Source organism: Silene latifolia, chromosome 11, assembly GCF_048544455.1.
Source record: "Silene latifolia isolate original U9 population chromosome 11, ASM4854445v1, whole genome shotgun sequence".
In the NCBI taxonomy this organism is placed as follows: domain Eukaryota; kingdom Viridiplantae; phylum Streptophyta; class Magnoliopsida; order Caryophyllales; family Caryophyllaceae; genus Silene; species Silene latifolia.
In genome coordinates this window covers 122,139,390-122,161,873 of record NC_133536.1, presented here as the reverse complement: position 1 = coordinate 122,161,873, position 22,484 = coordinate 122,139,390, and the positions used below count along the sequence as shown (strand labels likewise).

Here is a 22,484-nt window from a genome sequence, read left to right as displayed (position 1 = left end):
CGGTACGTTTGAGCGTGTCACGGTACCTGTTTTTAGTTGTTGGTATGTTTGGGCATGTCCCGATACCAGTGTGGTTATCGGTATGTTTGGGCGTCTCCCGGTACCGTGGTGGTGGTTGTTTGATAGTGGTTCATTCATGTTATAGTCATGTTGCATTCTCACACACTTTGAGTTGAGTCACACTTTATTTATTTATTAAAACTGACGTTTGTCTGTCTGTGTAATTGTCACCTATTTTCGGGGTAGCCTGTGTCGATCCATATGATATTTCCGGATCATATGGGAAGCAGGTTAAGTACAAGTTTGCTTGTTGACGTGATCGGGATTCGGGCCGCGCTATAGACTTTGGAGTCGAGTACATAGTCATTAGGTAGATGACATTGTCATCGACGAGTTGTATTTCATTTATTCATTAGTTTATATTTGTAATAACTAGACTTGTTATTTATTTAATAAAGTTTCTTAATTGTAATTCTGATTTCACTAACTCGGGAAACCGAGACGGTAACATCTCCCAATTACCTTGGTCGGGTAAGAAGGGGGTGTTACAGAAAACCAGTCAATAAAATTAGCCTAATGAAAGCATTTGGTGAAGCAGGCCGCCTCGCCATAATTAGCAGACTCACCTGTATGAAAAGGATAGATGAGAATACGAAAAATCAGATTTTGGGAGCCAAAACAAAATCAATGAAACTTTAATTAGTACACTCTTGAGTTTTGCCTAGACAAGAGGGCTTCAACCGTCTTACCCTACAAGGGATTTTGTGTAACCTAAGGTATGAAGTAGGGTCAAAATACTCTAAAGAAAGCGTACTCTTCATGATTCGGTTAATATCCAAGTTTATGATCATATCACCCTATACAAATTCTTCAAACATGTGTTTATTTGGGGAAGTTTTCAAAGTTTTTGGTGTGAATTAATATTGTCGAGGAACACCATTATTGCGTGGACGTAGATATAAATTTGGGAGGGTAGATAGAAAAGTTAGTGAAAAGTGAGGTGAACGAATAAGAAAAAGAAGAGATAAAATATGGGAGCTTGAGCATTGCTAATTGCGAATAATCTTAAAGCACAATAAGTCTTGCATGAAAACGGGTCACATTTTATCACAAGCTGAAGACGGGCCAAATGTGACCCATTTAAGACTAAATGTAACCACTATTAGATAAAAAGTTACCAGAACATACAATTTTCTAAGTTATAACAGTTTGCTATTAAAATGGTCATATCTATCGTTAAAATGACGACATTTGGCTCGTTTTCAGCTTGTGACGAAAAGTGTTTGTTTTCGATAAGGGTAAGATTATCAGCTACATAAGCTTTCAACTAATTTTTATTATTTCTTTATTGTTTAGACTCATCTTAAACTTTGTACATTATCTGTCGTACTCAACTCAGACTCTACACTTACATTTCACTTTTTCTTTTTACAAACTTAAAAAATAAAACACCAAAAATAAATGACACATGAGATCCACTCATTGGATAATTCACATAAAAGTGGGGTCATGACTCACCCAAAGTCTTAAGTTGAATCTTAGATTTTCAAACCTAGACTTAAGACTTTGTCAAGATTATGATAGATTTTTGGTAATCTTGAGTGAGTTTTGTACCAAGATTTACCAAAGTCTTGTCTTAAGACTGTCTATAATCTTACTCTAAGAATTTGGGAAAGTACAAATCATTTCGTTTATGGAGACAAAGGGAGGAGAAACCTTTCAAACATTGGGTTTTAAAGTTTATTAGGTCTTTATATCCGTATAGTTTATATTGTTAACTTCCATATAGTCATTATTTATCAAGGTCATGGTATCCCCTATATACTAAATGAATAGGTGATTTCTACCATTTTTCCGCCAAAAAGCATATTCTCAAAAAAGGAAACTAAAGATAATTATGTGCATTCACTAAATAAGGAAGCTAACAATTACAATTTAATTCATCTATTATACTTTCATTAAAATTAATCTTTTCATCAAATTATATTATTTTCACTAAACTCTAAATTATGATATTTTAATTAAAACAAAATAAAATTGATATAAAATTATAAATTGCTAAATCTTTTATTAATCCTATTATTAGAGGATGAGTTGACCCATATTGTATAAAACAAAAACTAGAAATCGTTGTTATTACTTTCATAACAAAAAAAATTGAAAAAAAAAATATAAATTGAAACTCATTAACTTTATACTATAAAAATATTTTCATTAAAATATATTTCAACTAATTATTTAAGTCTCTTACCTAATTTTCAGTTCTACCTTTTATATAATGCACGGGATTTAAACCAGTAATATTATTATAACAATAAAAAAACATGAGGGGCGGCCGGCTAACGTCCTAAACCACAACACATTATTCGGTGCTTTTTATTCCTTCCAAAAACTAAATTCAATAAACAAACAAAAAAAAAAAAAAAAGGTGCAGAGAAATGGGAAAAGAATGGAACTCATTTGCTATGGAAATGACGTATGAAATATTTGGATGGATTGCTTTCTTTTCATGGTCTTCCAGCTTCTATCCCCAACTCATCTTGAATTTCCGCCGTAAAAGGTTTCTTCAATGTATAATGTTTATGCCTGGTCAACCCTGTTTTATGTCATTAACTTGAGCAATGTTACCGTCATTCTCTTTACTATTTACAAATACATAGTATTCCGTATATTGTATTCGATATTGATTATGTGTTGTGTTTTATTGTGTTGTGGTGTGGTGTGGTGCGTGCAGTGTTGTTGGATTTAATTTTAATTTCGCGGTGCTGAATGTAACGAAACACAGCACTTACCTGATATACAACGCGACACTTTACTTCAGCTCTGCTGTTCAGGAGCAGTACCGCCAAAAGTATGGCCTCCATCAGGTCCTAGCTCCTCACTCTCCCTTTCTCTCCTTCTTAATCCCATCTGCAGTACCTTACTACTTTATGTTTTTGTATTTCCTGCAGATGATACCTGTAGCTGCAAATGATGTTGCATTTTCTACTCATGCTGTGTTAATGAGTGCATTCACCTTGTTCCAGATATATATCTATGAAGTAAATAGCCCCTTTCTAATGTTGCCTCCTGCTGCTATTTTTTTAATTAATCTGCATAAACACATCTCATGTGTAATCACAAAACTAATTTGGTCGTTTAAACCATTCTGAAGCGGGGAAATCAAAAGGTCTCAAAGATTTCTCTGGCAATTGTTACTGTTGTATGGTGTGCTGCAGCAGTCTGTTTTTTCATTGCTTTACCAACTCATTCTTGGCTTTGGCTTATTTCGGTTTTCAAGTAAGATTCACTCTTCTTCATCAATACAGATTTATCTATTATCAAGTAGCATCGATGCAATCCTTAAGGCCATTTTCAATTTGTGTCATCCTTAAACCACCTCTCTATGTATTGTTTGACTCAAAGGGATAAAACTGCAACACGTCGGGGTAATTTGCTTGCTTCTTGTTACTAATGCTGTTTTTCTACATCAAATGGGTTATTGTTGTTGTGCTACATCAAAAGTGTGTCGTCAATGACATAATATGATCCTTTATACAAAAAATGGATGTGTGACCACTCGGATGCCCAGTGACCACACCCATCCTTGCAGAATGGGTTACGGAGTATTTCTTAATGAGCAAGGGCTATTTATGATAAGTTGGATTGTGCAAGGCTAAAAGTGGGTTGTCTACTTTGTGCTTGCTAGTGTCGACTTTATGCAGCTAACGCCTATTTGATGATTTCTTTTCTTACATTTTAATTTTGCAGCACACTGCAAGTTACCATGACCGTCATCAAATATTTTCCTCAGGTTAGACATTGCTTTGTTAAAAAGTCCCTGTTTCTACGGATTGGCGTAGACTACTTCATGGTCTCAGAACTAAACCTATATTATGTTTGTAACATGTTATCTCAACAATGAAAATAATCATTTTTCTTTTTCCAAATGCAGGCATTTATGAACTTCTACAGAAAAAGTACAGACGGATTTAGCATAGGAATGATTCTTCTCGATTTTCTTGGTGGAGTGACAAATTATGGACAGATGGCTGTACAATCTATTGACCAAGGTGATACGCTTTTCTTCACTTACAATGATTTCTTGGTTCTTAGACTGTTCTATAATTTTGGCTTTTAAAATGTTCTTCAATCTTGGCTAGTCTTGGATTTGCAGTAATGTGCGTAATTAAATAATGTGCATATGTAGGTTCTTGGACTAACTTGTACGGAAATCTTGGGAAAACATTACTCTCTCTTGTATGCAATTCTCTATTCTCTTTCTACCTGCAATTTGGCAATGTTATCTTTCTTTGACAGGTTGATGATATACTGTATTGATTATGATGCAGGTATCCATATTTTACGACCTCATCTTTATGATGCAACATTATGTTTTGTATCACGGTAAGAAGCCATCCCATCTTTCTTCTAAGATCGATGTGGCAAGCAAGGATGCATTATTAAACAACGCCAGTCAAGTACCAGAAGATGGCCTTCTCTAATAGTAATATACCAAGGAACTGGATTTTGATATTGATATTTGTACCTATTTGTCCCACCTGTCATTTTCAAGGACCAGAGATAAGATGCTACTATCCAAATTTTATACAGGCATACAAATATGTGTTTTTTTAAAAGCCAACTACAAGACAGTTTCACAGACAACTTTGAACCCGGGTCGCAAGTACCATCATTCAGTAACTTCCCACTTAAGTTAGTTAACATCTGCAAATGTGATTATGTGAATGTAATACAAGTATATCTATACTAGCTCATTTGTTGTTGTAATATATGTTGTGTAGACTGATTTTGAATGCAAAAGTAATTTCGTGGTTCAAGTGTTGGGTAGGTTCACATGTCCATCTAGCACTGTTCAAATTGAGGTATGGGAAATCGGACCGACCCGGGACCTGAGGCTGTTCCGGTCCAGTCTCCGCTTCTTAAAATATAGGAGATCCAAGTTTCGGTCCTGTTTACAACAGGCAAAACTCGACCCAAGACTGAATACAGGAACACGTTCATTCCCATAAGCTTTAGTTTTGCTACATGTGGGTATCTGAGTGACTCAAATCAGTTAAGATAGACAGACGGTCATGTAAAGATAGACAGACAGGCAAAATATTGTGATTGTTATATTGACCTTGTCCAATTCAGTTAAGATAGACAGACGGTCATGTAAAAGGAAAAAATTGAATAACCATAACGTTATAATCATAGAAGCTACAGTTTGATCTACAATGAATATATTTGTATGTACAGTTACTAATACTGCAAATAGGCCGCCTTTTACTCGTACTAAACTGTAAAAGCCGTAGAAAGCACTCCAGAAATATCTTCAATGAACATCCCGGGTAAAGAAGTTCTTCAACTACAAATAACTTCACTTTCGTGACTGTAGGATGTGCAACTCGTTTTATATAGCAGTTGCTAAACCATATTCCATCATTAACAGGAATAATCGAACCAGAAGACATCTTGGTCGAAAGGACAGACAAATTAATTATTATGCGGGACATTATTTGACGGAATTGGAAGGTCTTCGAGGTGGTAAGAAACTCTTAGATATGGTTTTAGCAGACTGTTTCCCACGCTTCGGTGACTTGCCTTGCGTGAACCCATTCTGGTTTGAAATGTAATATCAAAATCAGATATTCGAATGGGACAACATAAATAAAGTGGACTGCGTATGATTTATAAATTTAAAACACAAAGCTTTTATGATCTATCTTGCTAATTTACATATTCGAATAAAAAAGATCTTGTTTTTTTTTTGTTTTTTTTTTTTTTTTTGCAGTAATAAGATGAGTAATTTTCCTTGTAATTTTGTACTTGACATTTTTTGCTAGTAGATGAGACTTTGCATTAAAATAAATAAATACTCTCTTCCGTTCCAATCACTTATTTACCGTAAATTAAAATATGGCTCACAAAAAATAAAAAAGGTAGTCAGGTGAATATGATGTTTGGAAGTTGGGGAACAGAGTCATTGGAAGTGCGTCATTTTCTCCAAGGTGGTCATTTTCTCCAAACATCAAATATACCCTTAGGTGGTCGAGTAAATGATAAAAGAATACTCCTTATGATTAGCAAAATAACCTTTTGTTTAGGACTGGTAAGTGCCTCATTTTCTCCAAGGTGGTCAGGTGAAGACATGGCTTTGAAGCAAAAGCTTTGGCGGAATTTGTTTAGTTCTGCTTCTGCTTTTTCCTGCAACACAAAGTAATGTAATTTTATTACGAATTAGCTGTTGCTTTACGGTTGAAATGCCCTAGAAGAAACACATGGAATATGTGGATACAATGATTTGTTAGGGTACTGTCAAAAAAAAAAGAATTGTTAGGGTACTAATAAAGTAAGGAAAATTACATCAATTTCTTGTGTTTATCATCATTAACTCAAACCTTTTTCAGCTCAAAATTTGTTTTTGTTTTTGTTTTTTTTTTTCCTTTTTCCAATCATGACTCAACTTTTCTTACAGCGCCCGTGATATCCTTATGGCAGTGAAATACAGTAATTTTTAACACAGCCAACTGCCATAAAGGGTAAATATGATGTTTGGAACTTGGAAGTTAGGAAACACAGGGATAGTCGACAGAGCCAATTACTAAGTTTTATGGGCTAAACTCACAAAAAAACCTATATTTCAAATGACCCGCAAGGCCGCAATGAAACTTTTGTAAAAAATTGTCACATTACAATATTAGAAGTAAGGATAGTGTAGTGAATCAGTTTGGATCATGCTATTAGTATTAAATCAATTAATACTAAATCTTTGGCTTCAAAGTCTAACACTAAAACAAGTAAACAACCTTTGCCAAAATCTAACACTAAGACAACCTTGTAAAAATATTTGCCATAATCTGAATGCACATAAACAATGTTGAACAAACAAGTTAGTTTATGAAAAAGTAACCTTAAATTTTGATGACTGTGGAGGCCTTTCTATAGCTGTGGCATTGAATTTATCTTCTAGCTTCTGCAAAACAAAAACAGCGAATAAGATGAAGTGCTCACTGCTTCTTAACATTGTCATGGGAAAAGAGTACTCAGAGCATTGCCTGCTTTCTTTTTGAAGCTCTTTCTCCATTCAAACAGAAGGAATTTGGAATAATAGGTGACCTTATCCTTTGCCTGCCAGTACTTGGGGACATGGATGCACTGAAACAGCCAATCGAACTATCAAATGACATAAATTCATAGTTAATCTTGTCCACAAATTTAAGCACAGACAAGCACAATACAAGAAATCCAGGCCATATATATATATATATATATATATATATATATATATATATATATATAATGATTCAATGAAATCACCTAAAATGGTGAAATCCACTCAAGTCACTAATCCTACTATTGATCTCTAAAATTGATGGTTGAGATTTTACAATTTTAAGATGAAAACTTTAATGTTTTATAACTGAAACTTTAATTTATTAGTTTAACTTTAATTCTTTACAATTATAAGTTTAACTTTTATGAATGAAATTTTAATGCTAAAAATTAAAACTTTAATTTTTTTGACCAATTTATAATATTAAAATTTGAATTTATTTAATTTTACTGATTTATAAATATAACTTTAATGTTTTACTTAATGAAACTTTAATACTAAAAATCAAACTTTAATTTTTTTAACTAATTTTTAATATTAAACTTTAAATTTATTTATTTTTACTGAATTATAAATATAACTTTAATGTTTTTTACTTAATGAAACTTTAATCTAAAAATCAAACTTTAATTTTTTAAACTAATTTTTAATATTAAACTTTGAATTTATTTATTTTTACTGATTTATAAATATAACTTTAATGTTTCTTAATGAAATTTTAATCTTTAAAAATCAAACTTTAATTTTTTTTTTTATTTTTAATATTAAACTTTAAATTTATTTATTTTTACAGATTTATAAATATAACTTTAATGTTTTACGATTGAAACTTTAATGATTAAAATTAAAACTTTATTATTTTTAAACAATTTCTAACATATAAATTTGAATTTATTTAATTTTTGATTTATAAATATAACTTTAATGTTTTTACTTAAAGAAAAAACTTTAATGGTAAAAATTGAAACTTCAATTTTCTTAGACAATTTCGAATATAAAAATTTGAATTTATTTAATTTTACTGATTTATAAAATTTATATAAATATTGCAATTTTATGAATGTAATGTAACTTTAATATTTTAGAATTGTAACTTTAGTCATAATTTTTGAAACTTTTTTTTTTAGGAGTTTAACTTTATCCTAATTTGAATTTATATAATTTAAGTCCTGAGTATAATAAGTCCATATCAGAGGGCGGGCGTAACTTTTAGTCCATATAAGAGTAACTTTAACTTTAGTACATTGGCAGTGAAACTTTAATGCTTTGGCAAGTGAACTTTAAAATGCTTTAAAGTAGTCAATCAGCCGCCATCAACACCGCCGTTGCCAACCAATAACGACCACCTCCTTTATTGCCAACCAGAAACACCACTACCACTCCGATCACTAGCCGCTCACCCACACACGACCCACAACCACAACCACGGTCCACCTATGACCACCACCACCAACCCCCCAAAAAGCGCAAATCAGAAAAAAAAAAAAAAAAAAAAAAAAAAAAAAACACTACTCCACCGCGCCTGCAACAATAAACACATAACAACAAAAAAAACAAAAAACAAAAAAATCCAACAACAAAAACTTCCCCAGTTTCAGATCTAAAAGAAAGAAAAAAAAAACCAACAAAAACAAACACCGACTAAACCACCACAACAAAACAAACATCACCACCACCTAACTACCACCTGACAACAACCAACAAAAAAAAAGAGAAGAGAAAAGGAGGCAGCGGAAGTGGGGTAGCAGATCTGTGGTCGGCAGCGATGCGAGAATGGAGCATGATGGTCGCCAATGGTGGGTGTCGTTGATGGAATAGGAGTTGCGGTGGTTTGTTGTTTTTCGTAGGTGGTGGCCGAAGGTGAGGGAAAGAAGGAAGGTAAGGGAAAGGTGGCGGCGGGGAAGGGTTGTTGGCGGCGGCGGTGTTGGCGTGGAGGCGGCGTGGCTGAGCAGAGGGGGAGGGGGTCGGTGTGGGAGGTAGAGAGAGAAAGGGAGGAAGAAAGATAAGTGAGAGGTGGTAAAATGAAGAGAATTAGGGTTTTTGTGATTTATATAGGCTGTTTATTTTCAGAATTAATCTTGGCCATTGATTTTGTTATAATCTAATGGCTAAGATTAGGACTTATGGACTCATCTAAGGAAGGTGGACTCATTTGATCCTCCCTCTATATATATATATATACTCCCTCCAATTCATCATAATAATCCCCTTTGAGATGGGCACAATACTTAAGAAAAATGAATAAAAATGAATAAAGGACAAATGTGGGGTTTGTTGATAGGGAAGAGAGATGAATTATTAGGAGTTAAATAAGGAGTTGTGGGGCCAAAACATTAAGAAAAGTAAGAAAATAAGAGTAAAAGAGTTGTGTGGGGTTCGGTAATATGAGAGAGGGATGAATTAAATAAGAGTAAAAGTTACCAAAAAAGGAAAGGGGAACATTAGTTGAATAATCCGTTTCGGGAAATAGGGAACATTATAGCGAATTGGAGGGAGTATATATATAGAAATGAGATATATATGCATGTTTTTGTGTTCTTTTATCATTAATTGGGCACAACTGCAGCAACTAAGTTTCCATATCCATGATCAAGTTTCCTCGTGTAAATCACTCAGTCAAACAGAAAACCGCATACAGGATACCACAATAGAAGGAAAGCAAAAAAATTAACATGTTCAGGTACACTTACTCTGAAGAAAAGATGTGCCATCTTGAGCCTGATGCTTTGTTATCACCAGCAAATGAGTCAAGGCGACTTCTTGCCCTATACAGGAGTAATTGCATAAAGCATTACATTGATTACTAGTAGAGAAAAGATGTGTTTCAGCTGATATGCTGGTGTCACTGAAACTTGGCTATAAGTGTTCGACAAACCTGATTAATTTCTTTTTCTAGGTTTATTTAGCTTGAAAATTGTCTACATTTTGTGTCGTGTGATGCTGACACGTGACAAACAGAAAACATTAAAGTAACATAGCTAGTTGAGTACAAATCTGTTACTGATGAATTGATCATGAGTACTTTGAGAAGCATTACCCTCTTGATGGAGTCATCCGAGGAGATTCCAATGCAGCACTTGGAGTCTGCATTTTTTTTCAAACACACCCTTGTCAACATTCACACAAACCAAAACATGGAAAGAGTAAAACAGTGGATGCTAACAAGAAATTCAATGACCTTGGCAGGAGTCTTCATGGGAGCAGAGCAGTCTTTGGAAACCTTAGAAGAAGTCCCAATCTTTCTGATGACCGGTGAAATGATTCTGTTGAATTCTCGATTAATTGATAAACGTAGAGGCGTTTTCTTCTTGTCTTGATCAGTCACTCTAGTCTTGTTTTTAGTAGGGGTGACAAAGTTCTCCTTTCCTGGATAAACTGAGTTTTCAAAAAGAGATGCTCTGGCAGTCCCTCCAACTGCTGGGGACATGTAGGATGAAAGTGGTGGATTCTTCTTTACAATTGATTCCGATGTTTTCTCAATGAAACTACTTCTCTTCTACAATAAATCCGGTAATTCACGATTATTATCATCTATCAAGTGTTGCCAAATAATATAGTCAAGCAAGAAAAGAATGTAACCTGCAAAGGAGGCTTGTCCCTGTGATCTGTTCCACATGATTGAATCTCATTACTTCCATTGAAAGTTTCATTCTTTATGGGAACGGAGTAAACCTTGGTTCGATTAGATGGTTCTATTGGACCTACATTTTCACAAAGATTTTCCTTGGCTTCATTCTTGTCATTTTGGTGAATTACATAGGCTTCAGCATCCTCATTTTCGCAATTATTTGATTCCGTTTGTACATCTATTATACTTGTAATACTCTGTATACTGCCCATGGTATGATCATTCGAAGAGTTTTGTAATGAATTGGCCTGCTCAAGCAAAGCCGCGGCCTTTAAAGCCGCCATTCTCTTAAAATGAGCTTCGAAGTACGCTTTCTTTTGAGCAACCGAGCCTGGCCTGGAATACTTTTCAGCCTCTTGGACATAACGGTTTCTGTTATTGTTGAAGGAAGACCATTTTTCCCAATCCAAATTATCCGACACAAATCTACCAAATGAAACTGATTCTTCAACTCCGTACATTATGCTCTTTTCCTGCACAATATTAAATTCAAATCCAATACTCAGCTCAAACTAAATTGCATATTCTACTTTTGTAGCTACTACACCTCCTCATCATGTACATATAACCTACTAACTCTTTATTCAAATGAATTTTGAGAAACTGCGAGTCAAAATTTGTATTATACTGGTATTACCGCAAAATGGCATAATTTAGCCACTCATTTTGGTTTATATTATCAACTCGATAATAATTGTGGTACAAAATGATAATAGAAATAACGCAAATTCTCATTATATACGGGCACTTTTAAAATGTCATCATTTTAACAACAAAATGTTACTGCTTAGAAAATTGTTCTCATAACTTTTTTATCAAATAACGGTAACATTTTATCGTAAATGGTTTACATTTACTCCGTCTTAACCTTTAAGACGAAAAGCGACCATCTTAAGGGTGTAGAAATAATGCGGTAAAGTAGTAAAGAAGAAGAAGAAGAAGAAGAAGAAACCTGAGAGAAGGAACTAGGAGGAGGATTAGTGTAAGAGAAAGGATGCATAACACAAGTAGGTTCGTTTTCGTCCATGTCAACTTTTGAAGCGTGAAGAATAAACAAGTGCGTATGTATGTTATTCCCTTTTTCCTCTGCTCATATGCTGAATATTTGCAAATGTTTTTTTAAATTTGAAATTCAAAATAAAAAGGGTAAGCAATAAAGTGGGGTCCATTTGTATGTTAGTGGAAAACTAAAAGGAGGGAAGGATGTCGTTCTCCTCATCATCAAACCAAACAAACGGCTTCAATCTTTATCCAACTTGTACCAAGTTATTTGGACCCACTGTTTAATTATGCTTTTAATTCGCTTTAATTTCATATTTTAGTAATTTCCAAGTAGTTGTAGTGGATGTAATCATACTTATTGGGAAAGATGTTAGAGATAATTAAGGATCACTTTTTTACTTTTTCAAAATTTGATTAGGAAATACATTACCGTTGCCATTGTACTTGCTTCAGGACATTGTCGTAGATTAAAGCAATGGGAAAACGTATTAAGATACTAACCTTTCATTACCTTACGCATGCCAAATGGGTTAATCGAGTCGGGTTCGAGTCGGGCCAGATCGGGTTTTTCAGTGATTTAGGGTTAATTCGGGTCGGGATAGGTCATTTCGGGTTTCGGTTCTGCTTTGGATTTGTTGGCGGGTCTGTTTTGGGTCAAGCGAGTCAGGTTGTTTCAAGTCGGGTCATTTTCGGGTCAATGAATAAGAGAGAAAAAATCATTTCAAACCTCTTCGATTCAATTAAAGTATGTTGTGTCGTGGGTCATATTCGGATGATGTAGTTCCGGTCAATTTTCGATCTCGGGTCAGCCTTTTCGAGTCGGGTTGCTTTTGTCAGGTCTATGCACCTCTCCATTTTATCTCTCAAATGATTAAGCAAAAAGACTTGCTTGCAAATAAAAAAAATTCAAGATACTTGCTTAACTATTTGAGTACTCAACATGGACTAGCATAAATTGAACTAGTAGCCTCGATAGAGATAGTAGCTCAAATTGTCATAATTCAAAAGTATATATAAAAAGAACATTCCACTGACTATATAAACTCTAAGAGGCGTTTGGTTGGAGGTCTATAAAAAAGAGAAAGGGAAACAAAGTTATTGATTTCCTTTGTTGATGTTTGTTCGACACAAACAAAGAGAATGAAATTCACTTCCTTACCCCTCAATCTATCTAATTTCTTACCCCCATCCCCCAAGGTGTGAGATTTCATTATCTTTGTTACCCTTGAACCACCATATTTACCTACCACCACACCTGTCACCATCAAAACGCCATCGCCATCACCACCACCACCACCACCACCACCACCAAAACCAACACCACAGCCACCCCACATAAAATCATAAACCACCACCACAACCCCACTGCCACCCTACCGCCACCACCACCACCACGACGCCACCGCCACCATCATCACCACCATAACCACCCCACCTAAACCACCACCCGCACACCAAAATAAACCACAACCCCCCCACACTTCATTTTCTTGATGTAACCAAACAACTAGTTAAGTTTTAGGTAATCCCTTACCTTTCCCCCTCGTACCCTTTCTAATTTCCTTTTTCTTTTTCTTTCTCTAACCAAAAGCCCCCTAATTTTACCAAGGTAAGAGGAGAGTTAAGTCAGCTACAATTCTTTGATAACACCTATTTCTCTATACAAGTAAAAGGAACATACTTTGGAAACCTCACGTGTCAAGATGAAAACTCTATCTTCTTACACGTAGTGACTTAGACATCAGAGAGGGTCCCTTCGGACACCCTCATGGCCGTGTTTCACTGTTTGTTACCTATGTAGGTGGACCTAGGTTGTAACACCCCTAATTACCATGATAAATTTATTTAATTTTATTGCCCCATATTTCGCATTTTGAGGTGTGCGTTTACCCATGGACGGTTCTGAAGGATGATTCATGTCAGCCGACCCCAAATCATTTTGGGATTAAGGCTTTCATGTTGTTGTTGTTGTTGTTGTTGTTGTTGTTGTTGTTGTTGTTGCTGTCCCATATTTCGTATTTTATTTTCCGGGAAAATATCCTTCTTTTATTTTATCGTCTGGTCTAGCTCGAAATTTGGTGAAAACCCACTTTGCCTATAGGTTTCACGTATGATGGTAGTAGATGAGTGAGTTTTGGGCCTAGGTTTGGTATTAACCTATGAGTTTCTCTATATATAAGAAGGCAAACCAAACCTCTTTCTTTTCTTTTCTCATATTTCCACAAAACCCTAAACCTAATCTCTTCGTTCCTTCTCCTCCCTTTGTGTCGCACGCTTTTTCGGACCTAGGGGTTCGTGCCGCTTCCTCTTCTTCAATTCTTCATCGTTCTTTGTGCCTAGATTGATCATATTGCTTGGATCTATTTATCTTCTTCGTAAGTTTCATTTTCGACGCGTTGTTTTTATAGTTTTTATATCGATTAGTGTTTTAATTGGAATCGTTCTCCTTTGCCATGTGTGATGACTCAATGTAGGCATGGAGACCGCACCTGGAGAATACATCTATATTGTGGAAGACGATCTTTAGATTTAATTGCGTAATAATGTAACTAGGTGTTTCTCTTTTAATTGTGTTTATGCAGTTGATGTAATTAATATCATTTAATGATTGTTTTGTTTGATTGGTACATGTTTGATTATTTATTAACATGATTAATTATGTTTTCGCATGTTGGTTTACGTTTTAATGCCTTAATTGTATATCACATGTTGTTTATGCGTTATTATAGGTGTCGTGTGCGCAACGAGATGTCGCGAGGGAAACCTAGCAGCGGCGTGACAGGCGGCCATGAGCGTTTCTCAGGGTTATAGCTGAAGCTAGTGTAACCTTGAAAATATGATTCAAGGTTATAGCTAAAGCTAGTACAACCTTGGGTTATGACTGAAACAAGTATAACCTTGGAAATATGAATCAAGGTTATAGCTGAAACTACTATAACTTTAGAACGCAGTTAAGGTTATAACTCGAACTAACGTACCAAGAGATTATGGCTCAAGGTTTTGGTTGGAACTAGTGTAACCTTGAGTTTCGTGTCAAGGTTATGGTTGAGGTAACTATAACTTCAAGTTATATATGTTGAAGTTGTTGTCGAGGTTACTATATAACCTCGCATCCAAAGTTCATGTTATAACTGAGGTTAGTATAACCTTGGTAGTTTGAACTTGTTTCACATATTGTCTCGTGTTCAGTTATTATATGACATTCTGTTTGCATATATCTTTGGTTACTCTTGTTCATATGATAAGTAGAATAGTCAGTTATACTATTCTATGAGTTGAGTCGTGATGCTGTTCACGCATGTTGCTACAGTCAGCTATGCTGTGCATTTGTTGTTTTCTAGTCTGAATAGATGACGGTAGTATCAGTTATATTCTATCGGAAGGAACTAACGCTACCCATTCAGGTGAGGTTAATTTGGTCTATGGTCGAACTAGCCAGAGGCAGTGGTTATATGCTCTGGTTCCCGAGTGTTGTTCGGTGTATAGTTATTGCACTGAGAGTCTGGCCGGGTCTTAGATATATAGGCTGTGCTTAAACGTTATATATAGTACCGTGGAGGCAGTGTTTATACGCTCCATCAGCTAGAGGCAATGGTTATACATGTAATACCACATAATTATGGACACAGTGAACTCGGTCGACTAGGCTTTACTTGACCGAGTGGGTCATCGAGTGCTTTTAGACACTCTACCGTTTCGGATGCACTCGGCCGAGTTGTGAGGAACTCGGTCGAGTAGGGCGTACTCAGCCGAGTATTTCAGGTACTCGACCGAGTACCCGGTCTGACAGGTTATTTTTCGCGGTTTTGATTAGAATGGGTAAGGAGTATATATTTATCTGTTCCGTCGTCATTAACATTTCATAATCACTTTTACAACCTAATTCACTCCTTAATCACCCTAATCAACTATCAAGCGAGGATCTATCGTTTCGGTGTTCGGATTCGTAGTTTGCGTGCCTACCAGTTTGTAAGTCTTAGATTTCAACCCGTTCTGCGTTAAGTTTATTGGCTATAAACCCTAATTGCATTGTTTCCTTGAGAATGATCAGTTAATGATGAATTCTAGTTAGTAATTGCTTGATTATTATTGTTAGGTTGAGATTTCATAGAGGAATAGTTCAAGCATTGTTGTTGTGAGTGATTACGGAATTGGGAATAAGGTAGGGTTTCTCTACTCAGTCCTTTGTACGGTTGATGTTCATTGATGTGGTGATTATTGGTTTCCTACTATGACAATATTGTGGTGATTTTGGAAGCCATTTTCGGGAGATGGTCTTCACCCACATGTTCACCCTTTGAGGCCCCCTCACAAGGGGGATGTGCACATTAATGATCTGGGATCGCTCGTTGCGATGAGCGGGGCTTAGGTGGCAAGGCTGCGGCCCCCCACTGGTGGTCTGGGTAACCTGTTCCGATGAGTTACCTGGCAGATTTGGGCTACGGCTCAGATAATGATACTTGAAGGTTGGAGTTTTCATTGTTACATGATTGATTGGATGGTTATTGTTGTTGTGGTGGTTATGTTTTATTGTGCAATGGATTGGCCCCTTTTCAGTTGTTGTAAAACCTGCGGTGATTCACTGGGGGGTGGTGAGCAGATATCTAGCAGGTTATGGTTGCTTGAGCTCTCTCGCGGGATGGATGGGATGTCGTTGAGTCTAGCTTTGGTCATAGCTTCCGTTGATCCCTAGTAGGCTTCAATTTATGATAGTTGGTTGTATTCACTTTTCAGTTTTGAACTTTTGGTTTTGACTTGTAATCGACTAAACTTTTATACACTTTAATTACACGTTCTTTATGGTCTATTTGATATACTCTACCTCGGGCAACCGAGATGGTAGCACTTCTATTTGCTAAGGTAGGCCTTGGTAAGGCACTTTGGTAGATGTGGGTGTTACAAAGTTATATCAGAGCGACGATTTTGGAACCTAAAACCAATGAACAAAATGAACGTATGGTGTCTAAATAAAAATGAACCTGGGTAGGAGTTGTTTGGAGCTACCGCAATGTTTTCGGAGACATCCTAGGACCGTAAAATTTCCCTTACAACTTTGAGCCGGTCACTACGAGGTGTGTCGAGGGATCGTTGTATGTGTGTTTATGTTTCTTTGTAACTATGTTGGATGGAAGGAGTTGTTATGTGAATTGGATGGATATGGAGTAAATGTTATATTATAATGTGTTATAGAGTGGTATGAACATGCTTTGGTGTTTATTGCTTGGCATTTTGTTATTTAGTAACATGTGAAATAGGAAGTGTTGGGTCATATGTTGTTAGATGGTAAATAAGGTATCGTTTTTGCATGAACCGGCCGAGTGTGGCTGGGGACTCGACTGAGTAAAGGGTACTCGACCGAGTACCTTAGCATTCGATCGAGTAGGAGGAGTTGTTATTTGGCAGTGGCTACTAGAATATGACCACTCGACCGAATACCTGAGGTACTCGACCGAGTATGCTTTATGTGAGTTTTAGATCAGCTACTAGAGTCTGAGCACTCGGCCGAGTAGTCAGGAACTCGGCCGAGTACCTCCGTGTACTCGATCGAGTACCTCTTTCGCGGATGTGATATTTGTTTTGAGCCGTAGGCTATGTGCATACGTTTGTCTTGGTTATGGAAGCTCAAAATGCTGCCAAAGAGATATGCTGCTTATATCCAGGCTTTTGAGATGAGCCTGGATTATAACACCCCCAAACACCAAGTGCTTTACCAGGACCACCTAATGCACGAGAATGCTACCATCTCAGTTACCCGAGGCAATGTATATCAAAAGGTCCATAAAAGAACGTACTTTATTAAATAAGTTTAAAACGATACATGTCCAAACCAAAACTGTCAAATGAAAATACAACTGTTCCAAAATGTTAAATCAACTGAAGTAAATAAACGTTTAAGTCACAGCGGAAGACTTCTAGACATCTCGTGGTGACTCAACCCAGCTATCCCATGCTCGTCCATCTCATATCTGCTCAATAACTTCTCACCATCCCCGAATGGATCATCACAGTTTTCAATACATTTAAACGGGGCCAGTTACTGATTACACAAAATAAAATACAACATATACAAAGCACAAATTACCTAGTCACCATTGCAACAGATATTCCTCGCCGCCAGTGGGGGATCGCAGCCGTTCCCACCTAATCCCCGCTCATCTCATCCGAGCGATAACCCATGTTCCTTAATGTTCACATCCCCTTCTGTGGCGGGTTCCACAGAGGGCGAATCAAGGGCGTGAAGCCACTCCCGCAAGTGACTCCACTCAGCCGACGGCGCACCTCGCGAACCACAGACAATTACACAACCAACCACATTATACAACAACAATTACCAATTACCAATTCCAATACGATATAGATTAACAACATCAAACAACCATCAAAAACAACTATGTAATCAATAACCGAGTAGGGAAACCCTACCTGGAATAAGCAAACAAGAGATCGTCACAAGCAGCTAATCAATATCGCTCCTCTACGAAACCTCCTCCTATAATCACATAATCATACCATTACCATCTAATACAACATTATACCCCCAAAACCTCCAATCTACCCAATTAGAGTTTTAAACAAAGGCAACGAAATAATATAAAAACTATACAAGGATCTTACCCTCGACACGACGAACTCAACAGCGTAAAGAACACGACGATCCGACAACCTTAGCCTTTGGGATTTGACAATAACGCGAAGAACAAAGCATCGTCATCATTTTCTTTCTTTGAAAGGTTTTTAGTAGAAGTAAAAGTGATTAAGAAAGTGACGGAAGGCTTTAAATATTAATGATGCGTTATTAACAAAACCCGGCTAAAACAACCCGCAAAACCAACTTACTCGATCGAGTAAGTCACTTACTCGATTGAGTGACCCTTACTCGATCGAGTGCCACACTTACTCGATAGAGTACCCATCAGTCAGAACACTGTTTCGTAAATCAACTTACTTACTCGACAGAGTAAGCCCCACTCGATAGAGTACCCATAAACATAGAAAACCGTAGTATTACAGTCTTCCTTCCATAAAAGAACTTCGTCCCCGAAGTTCAACCCATACTCAACACAAAACATACTAACTCAAACACAACGCAACAACACAATTAAAACTCCAAACAAAACTCCCGACCACAACACAAACCGACTCAAAACAACTACTAACTGTGCAAAGACGAACATAAAACCACACCAAAACCTTATGCGATAATCTCCTACCCCCTAAAAGAAACATGGTTACGTCCCCATAACCACACATACCTGATAAAAAAGAGACGGATACCATTCTCTCATGGCCTCTTCCGCCTCCCACATAGCTTCCTCAACCTCATGATTAGACAATAGAACCTTAAGCAACACCGTCTCCCCGTTCCTAGTTTTCCGAACCTTGCGATCAAGAATCTGTTTTGGCACCTCAAGATAAGACAAGGACTCATCCAACTCTATGTTCTCCACCTCTAGCACATGTGAAGGATCGCTCACATACTTCCTTAACTGAGACACATGAAACACATTATGCACCCTATCCAAAGCTGTTGGTAGCGCTAACCGGTAAGCAACCTCAACCACACGATCCAAAATCTCATACGGTCCGATGAACTTCTGGCTCAGCTTCCATTTCTTACCAAACCTCATAACCCCACGCATAGGAGATACTTTCAAAAGAACCTTGTCCCCAACCTGAAACTCTATGTCCCGGCGATGTAAGTCTGCATAAATCTTTTGTTGATCCTGGGCCACTTTCATCTTTTGCCTAATCAGCTTAACCTGTTCTATCATCTCATGTACCATCTGTGGTCCTAAAACCACTGCCTCAGCTCTATCATCCTAGCAAATTGGACTCCTACACCTCCTCCTATACAAATCCTCAAACGGTGCCATCCCAATACTCATGTGGTAGCTGTTGTTATAGGAAAACTCAATCAAATCCAACCTATCCTCCCAGCTACCACAAAACTCCATCACACAAGCCCTCAACATATCCTCCAAGGTCTTGATATTCCTCTCTGTCTTCCCATCTGTTGCAGGATAAAAAGCAGTACTCATCTTCAAGGTAGTTCCCATCAAATCCTGCAACTCTCGCCAAAACCGTGATATGAATCTTGCATCTCGATCTGACACTATATCCTTAGGCACCCCATGTAACCGAACCACATGCTTTCTATAAGCCAAAGCTAACTGTATCTTGGTCCAAGTATCTTTCATAGGAACAAAGTGAGCTGACTTAGTCAAATGGTCAACTATCACCCATATCATGTTGCTACCCTGTTGACTTCTCGGTGAACCCACAATAAAATCCATAGAGATGGATTCCCATTTCCACTCAGGTATCTCAAGAGACTGAATCTTAACTTGTGGTCGTCGTTGCTCTCCCTTGACCCTCTGACATGCCAAACATCGAGCTACAAACTCAGCTGTTTCCTTCTTCATCCCAGGCCACCAGAAAGTCTTTTTCAAATCTTTATACAACTTGTCCCCACCTGGATGTACTGAATATGGTGTGCAATGAGCCTCTATCATGATTATCTTTTTCAACTCCTCATCACTAGAAACACACCATCTCCCATCAAACCTCACACTGCCATCAGTATGAATACAGAACCGAGACACTGTCCCTTTTTCTACTCCAGCTCTCCACTCCTGAATTTTAGGATCCAAAGCCTTTTTCCTGCGAATGTCATCATAAATATCCGGCTCCATTGTCAAGTCCCCTCTAGCATCCCCTTTCTGTATCACATGTATCCCCATCTTCCCCACCTCATCTCTCAATCTCATTAAAGACATAGCCGTGCATAGAGAATGCACACTCTTCCTGCTCAGCGCATCAGCAACCACGTTTGCTTTCCCTTCATGGTATATAATATCTATGTCATAATCCCCTATCAGCTCCATCCACCTCCTCTGTCTCATGTTCAGCTCCTTTTGAGTGAAGATGTACTTGAGACTCTTGTGATCTGAAAACACCATAAAGGTCGCCCGATAAAGATAGTGCCTTCAAATCTTGAGAGCAAACACAACTGCACCCAACTCAAGATCATGTGTCGGATAGTTATCCTCATACGGCTTCAATTGCCTAGAAGCATAGGCAATTACTTTCCCATTCTGCATCAACACATATCCCAATCCATTGTTTTAAGCATTTGTATATACCTCAAAGTTCTTGCACCCTTCAGGTAATGCTAAGACTGGAGCTGTGGTCAAACGCTCCTTTAATGTTTGGAACGGCGTCTCATAACTTTCATCCCAACGAAACCTGTTCTCTTTCCTCATCAACGCTGTCATAGGTCTGGCTATCTTAGAAAAGTCTTTCACAAACCGACGATAGTACCCTGCCAAACCCAAGAAACTCCTGATCTTAGCCACATTATTCGGTGCCTCCCACTTAGACACTTCCTCAAACTTAGTCGGATCCACAGCTACACGATCCTTGGAAAACACATGCCCCAGAAAGGCAACTTCCTCAAGCTAGAACTCAGACTTAGACAACTTTGTGTATAGCTGATTGTCGCGCAAAGTCTGCAACACCAACCTCAAGTGCTCCTCATGCTCCACCTTAGTCTTGGAATAGACTAAGATATCATCTATGAACACAACCACAAATCGATCTTAAAACTGATTGAAGACTCGGTTCATCAAATCCATAAACATTGCAGGTGCATTAGATAATCCAAACGGCATCACCACGTACTCATAGTGACCATGCCTAGATGTAAAAGCTGTCTTTAGTATGTCCTCATCCCGAATCTTCACCTGGTGGTAGCCCGATCTCAAGTCAATCTTGGAAAAGACTGCTGCCCTATTCAACTGGTCAAACAGATCATCTATCCTTAGCAAAGGATTTTTATTCTTCACTGTAACCCTGTTCAGCTCTCTGTAGTCGATGCACAATCTCAAACTCCCATATTTCTTCTTTACAAAAAGAACTGGTGCTCCCCACGGTGATACACTAGGTCTAATGATCCCTTATCTATCAAATCATCCAGCTGTTTCTTCAGCTCCTCTAACTCCTTAGGACCCAAGCGGCACGAGGCCTTAGAAATTGGTCCAGTCCCTGGTTTCAGCTCCACACTAAAATCTATCTCCCTCTTTGGTGGTAAACCTGGTATCTCCTCCGCAAAAACATCTGGAAACTCTCCCACCACTAGTATCTGATCAACTGTCGAACTCACCTTATTTACTATGGTCTTTCACATGGAATAGAATCAAAGGACACCCCTTCCTCAGATAAAACTTCAATGTCACCGCTGCAATCACTTTGACTTTGGGTTTGACAACAAACCCACGATAAGACACCCCAACTCTCTTAGGACCCCTTAAAGAGACTCTCTTTTGGTGACAGTCTATCCTAGTCTTGTACTTACCCAACCAATCCATGCCAACTATCATCTCAAAGCCACCCATAGAAAACTCTAACAAATCCACTGGAAGGTCAACCTGCCTTACTATCATAGACACACCCTTATACAACCTCCCACAAGATACAGACTCACCCAACGGTATAAAAATTTCATCTGTTAAAGACTCAAACTCTCTCAAACCCAAAACCTTAGCATGACTCGATGATATAAAAGAGTGTGATACCCCCAAATCAAACAAAACAAAGGTAAAAACACCATTAACAAGAAAAGTACACGTGGCTTAATCTGAATAATGTTTGGTTCAGTTCAGCATCAGGTTACACCATTACAGCAGGTTACCAGTGGCTTAGGAATCCTTCTCCTAAGGTTCCATGGAGATTCTTATGCTGGAATTCCTTAAATGT

General features: G+C 37.5%; 2 protein-coding genes across 3 annotated transcripts; one reads left to right on the top strand and one right to left on the bottom strand.

Annotated features, from left to right (window-relative positions):
- The first annotated feature begins 2,350 nt into the window (after positions 1-2,350).
- On the top strand, positions 2,351-4,771 carry LOC141611887 (cystinosin homolog). The gene is made up of 8 exons (XM_074430538.1): positions 2,351-2,560; positions 2,735-2,867; positions 2,952-3,041; positions 3,155-3,279; positions 3,751-3,793; positions 3,935-4,052; positions 4,190-4,239; positions 4,332-4,771. The coding sequence occupies exons 1-8, from the start codon at positions 2,439-2,441 to the stop codon at positions 4,482-4,484; spliced, it is 834 nt and encodes a 277-aa protein (XP_074286639.1). The 5' UTR covers positions 2,351-2,438; the 3' UTR covers positions 4,485-4,771.
- A 319-nt stretch (positions 4,772-5,090) lies between these two features.
- On the bottom strand, positions 5,091-11,843 carry LOC141611886 (protein WVD2-like 7). 2 transcript variants are annotated; one of them, XM_074430536.1, is made up of 9 exons: positions 11,680-11,843; positions 10,679-11,200; positions 10,278-10,595; positions 10,137-10,183; positions 9,790-9,864; positions 7,041-7,140; positions 6,896-6,958; positions 6,079-6,189; positions 5,091-5,602 (listed from the first exon to the last, which is right to left on the bottom strand). In XM_074430536.1, exons 1-9 carry the CDS (start codon positions 11,752-11,754, stop codon positions 5,498-5,500), a joined length of 1,416 nt encoding a protein of 471 aa, XP_074286637.1. In that variant the 5' UTR covers positions 11,755-11,843; the 3' UTR covers positions 5,091-5,497. The 2 variants fall into 2 exon arrangements, with proteins under 2 accessions (XP_074286637.1, XP_074286638.1); XM_074430537.1 differs by having other exon boundaries at positions 10,278-10,592.
- Positions 11,844-22,484: the final 10,641 nt, after the last annotated feature.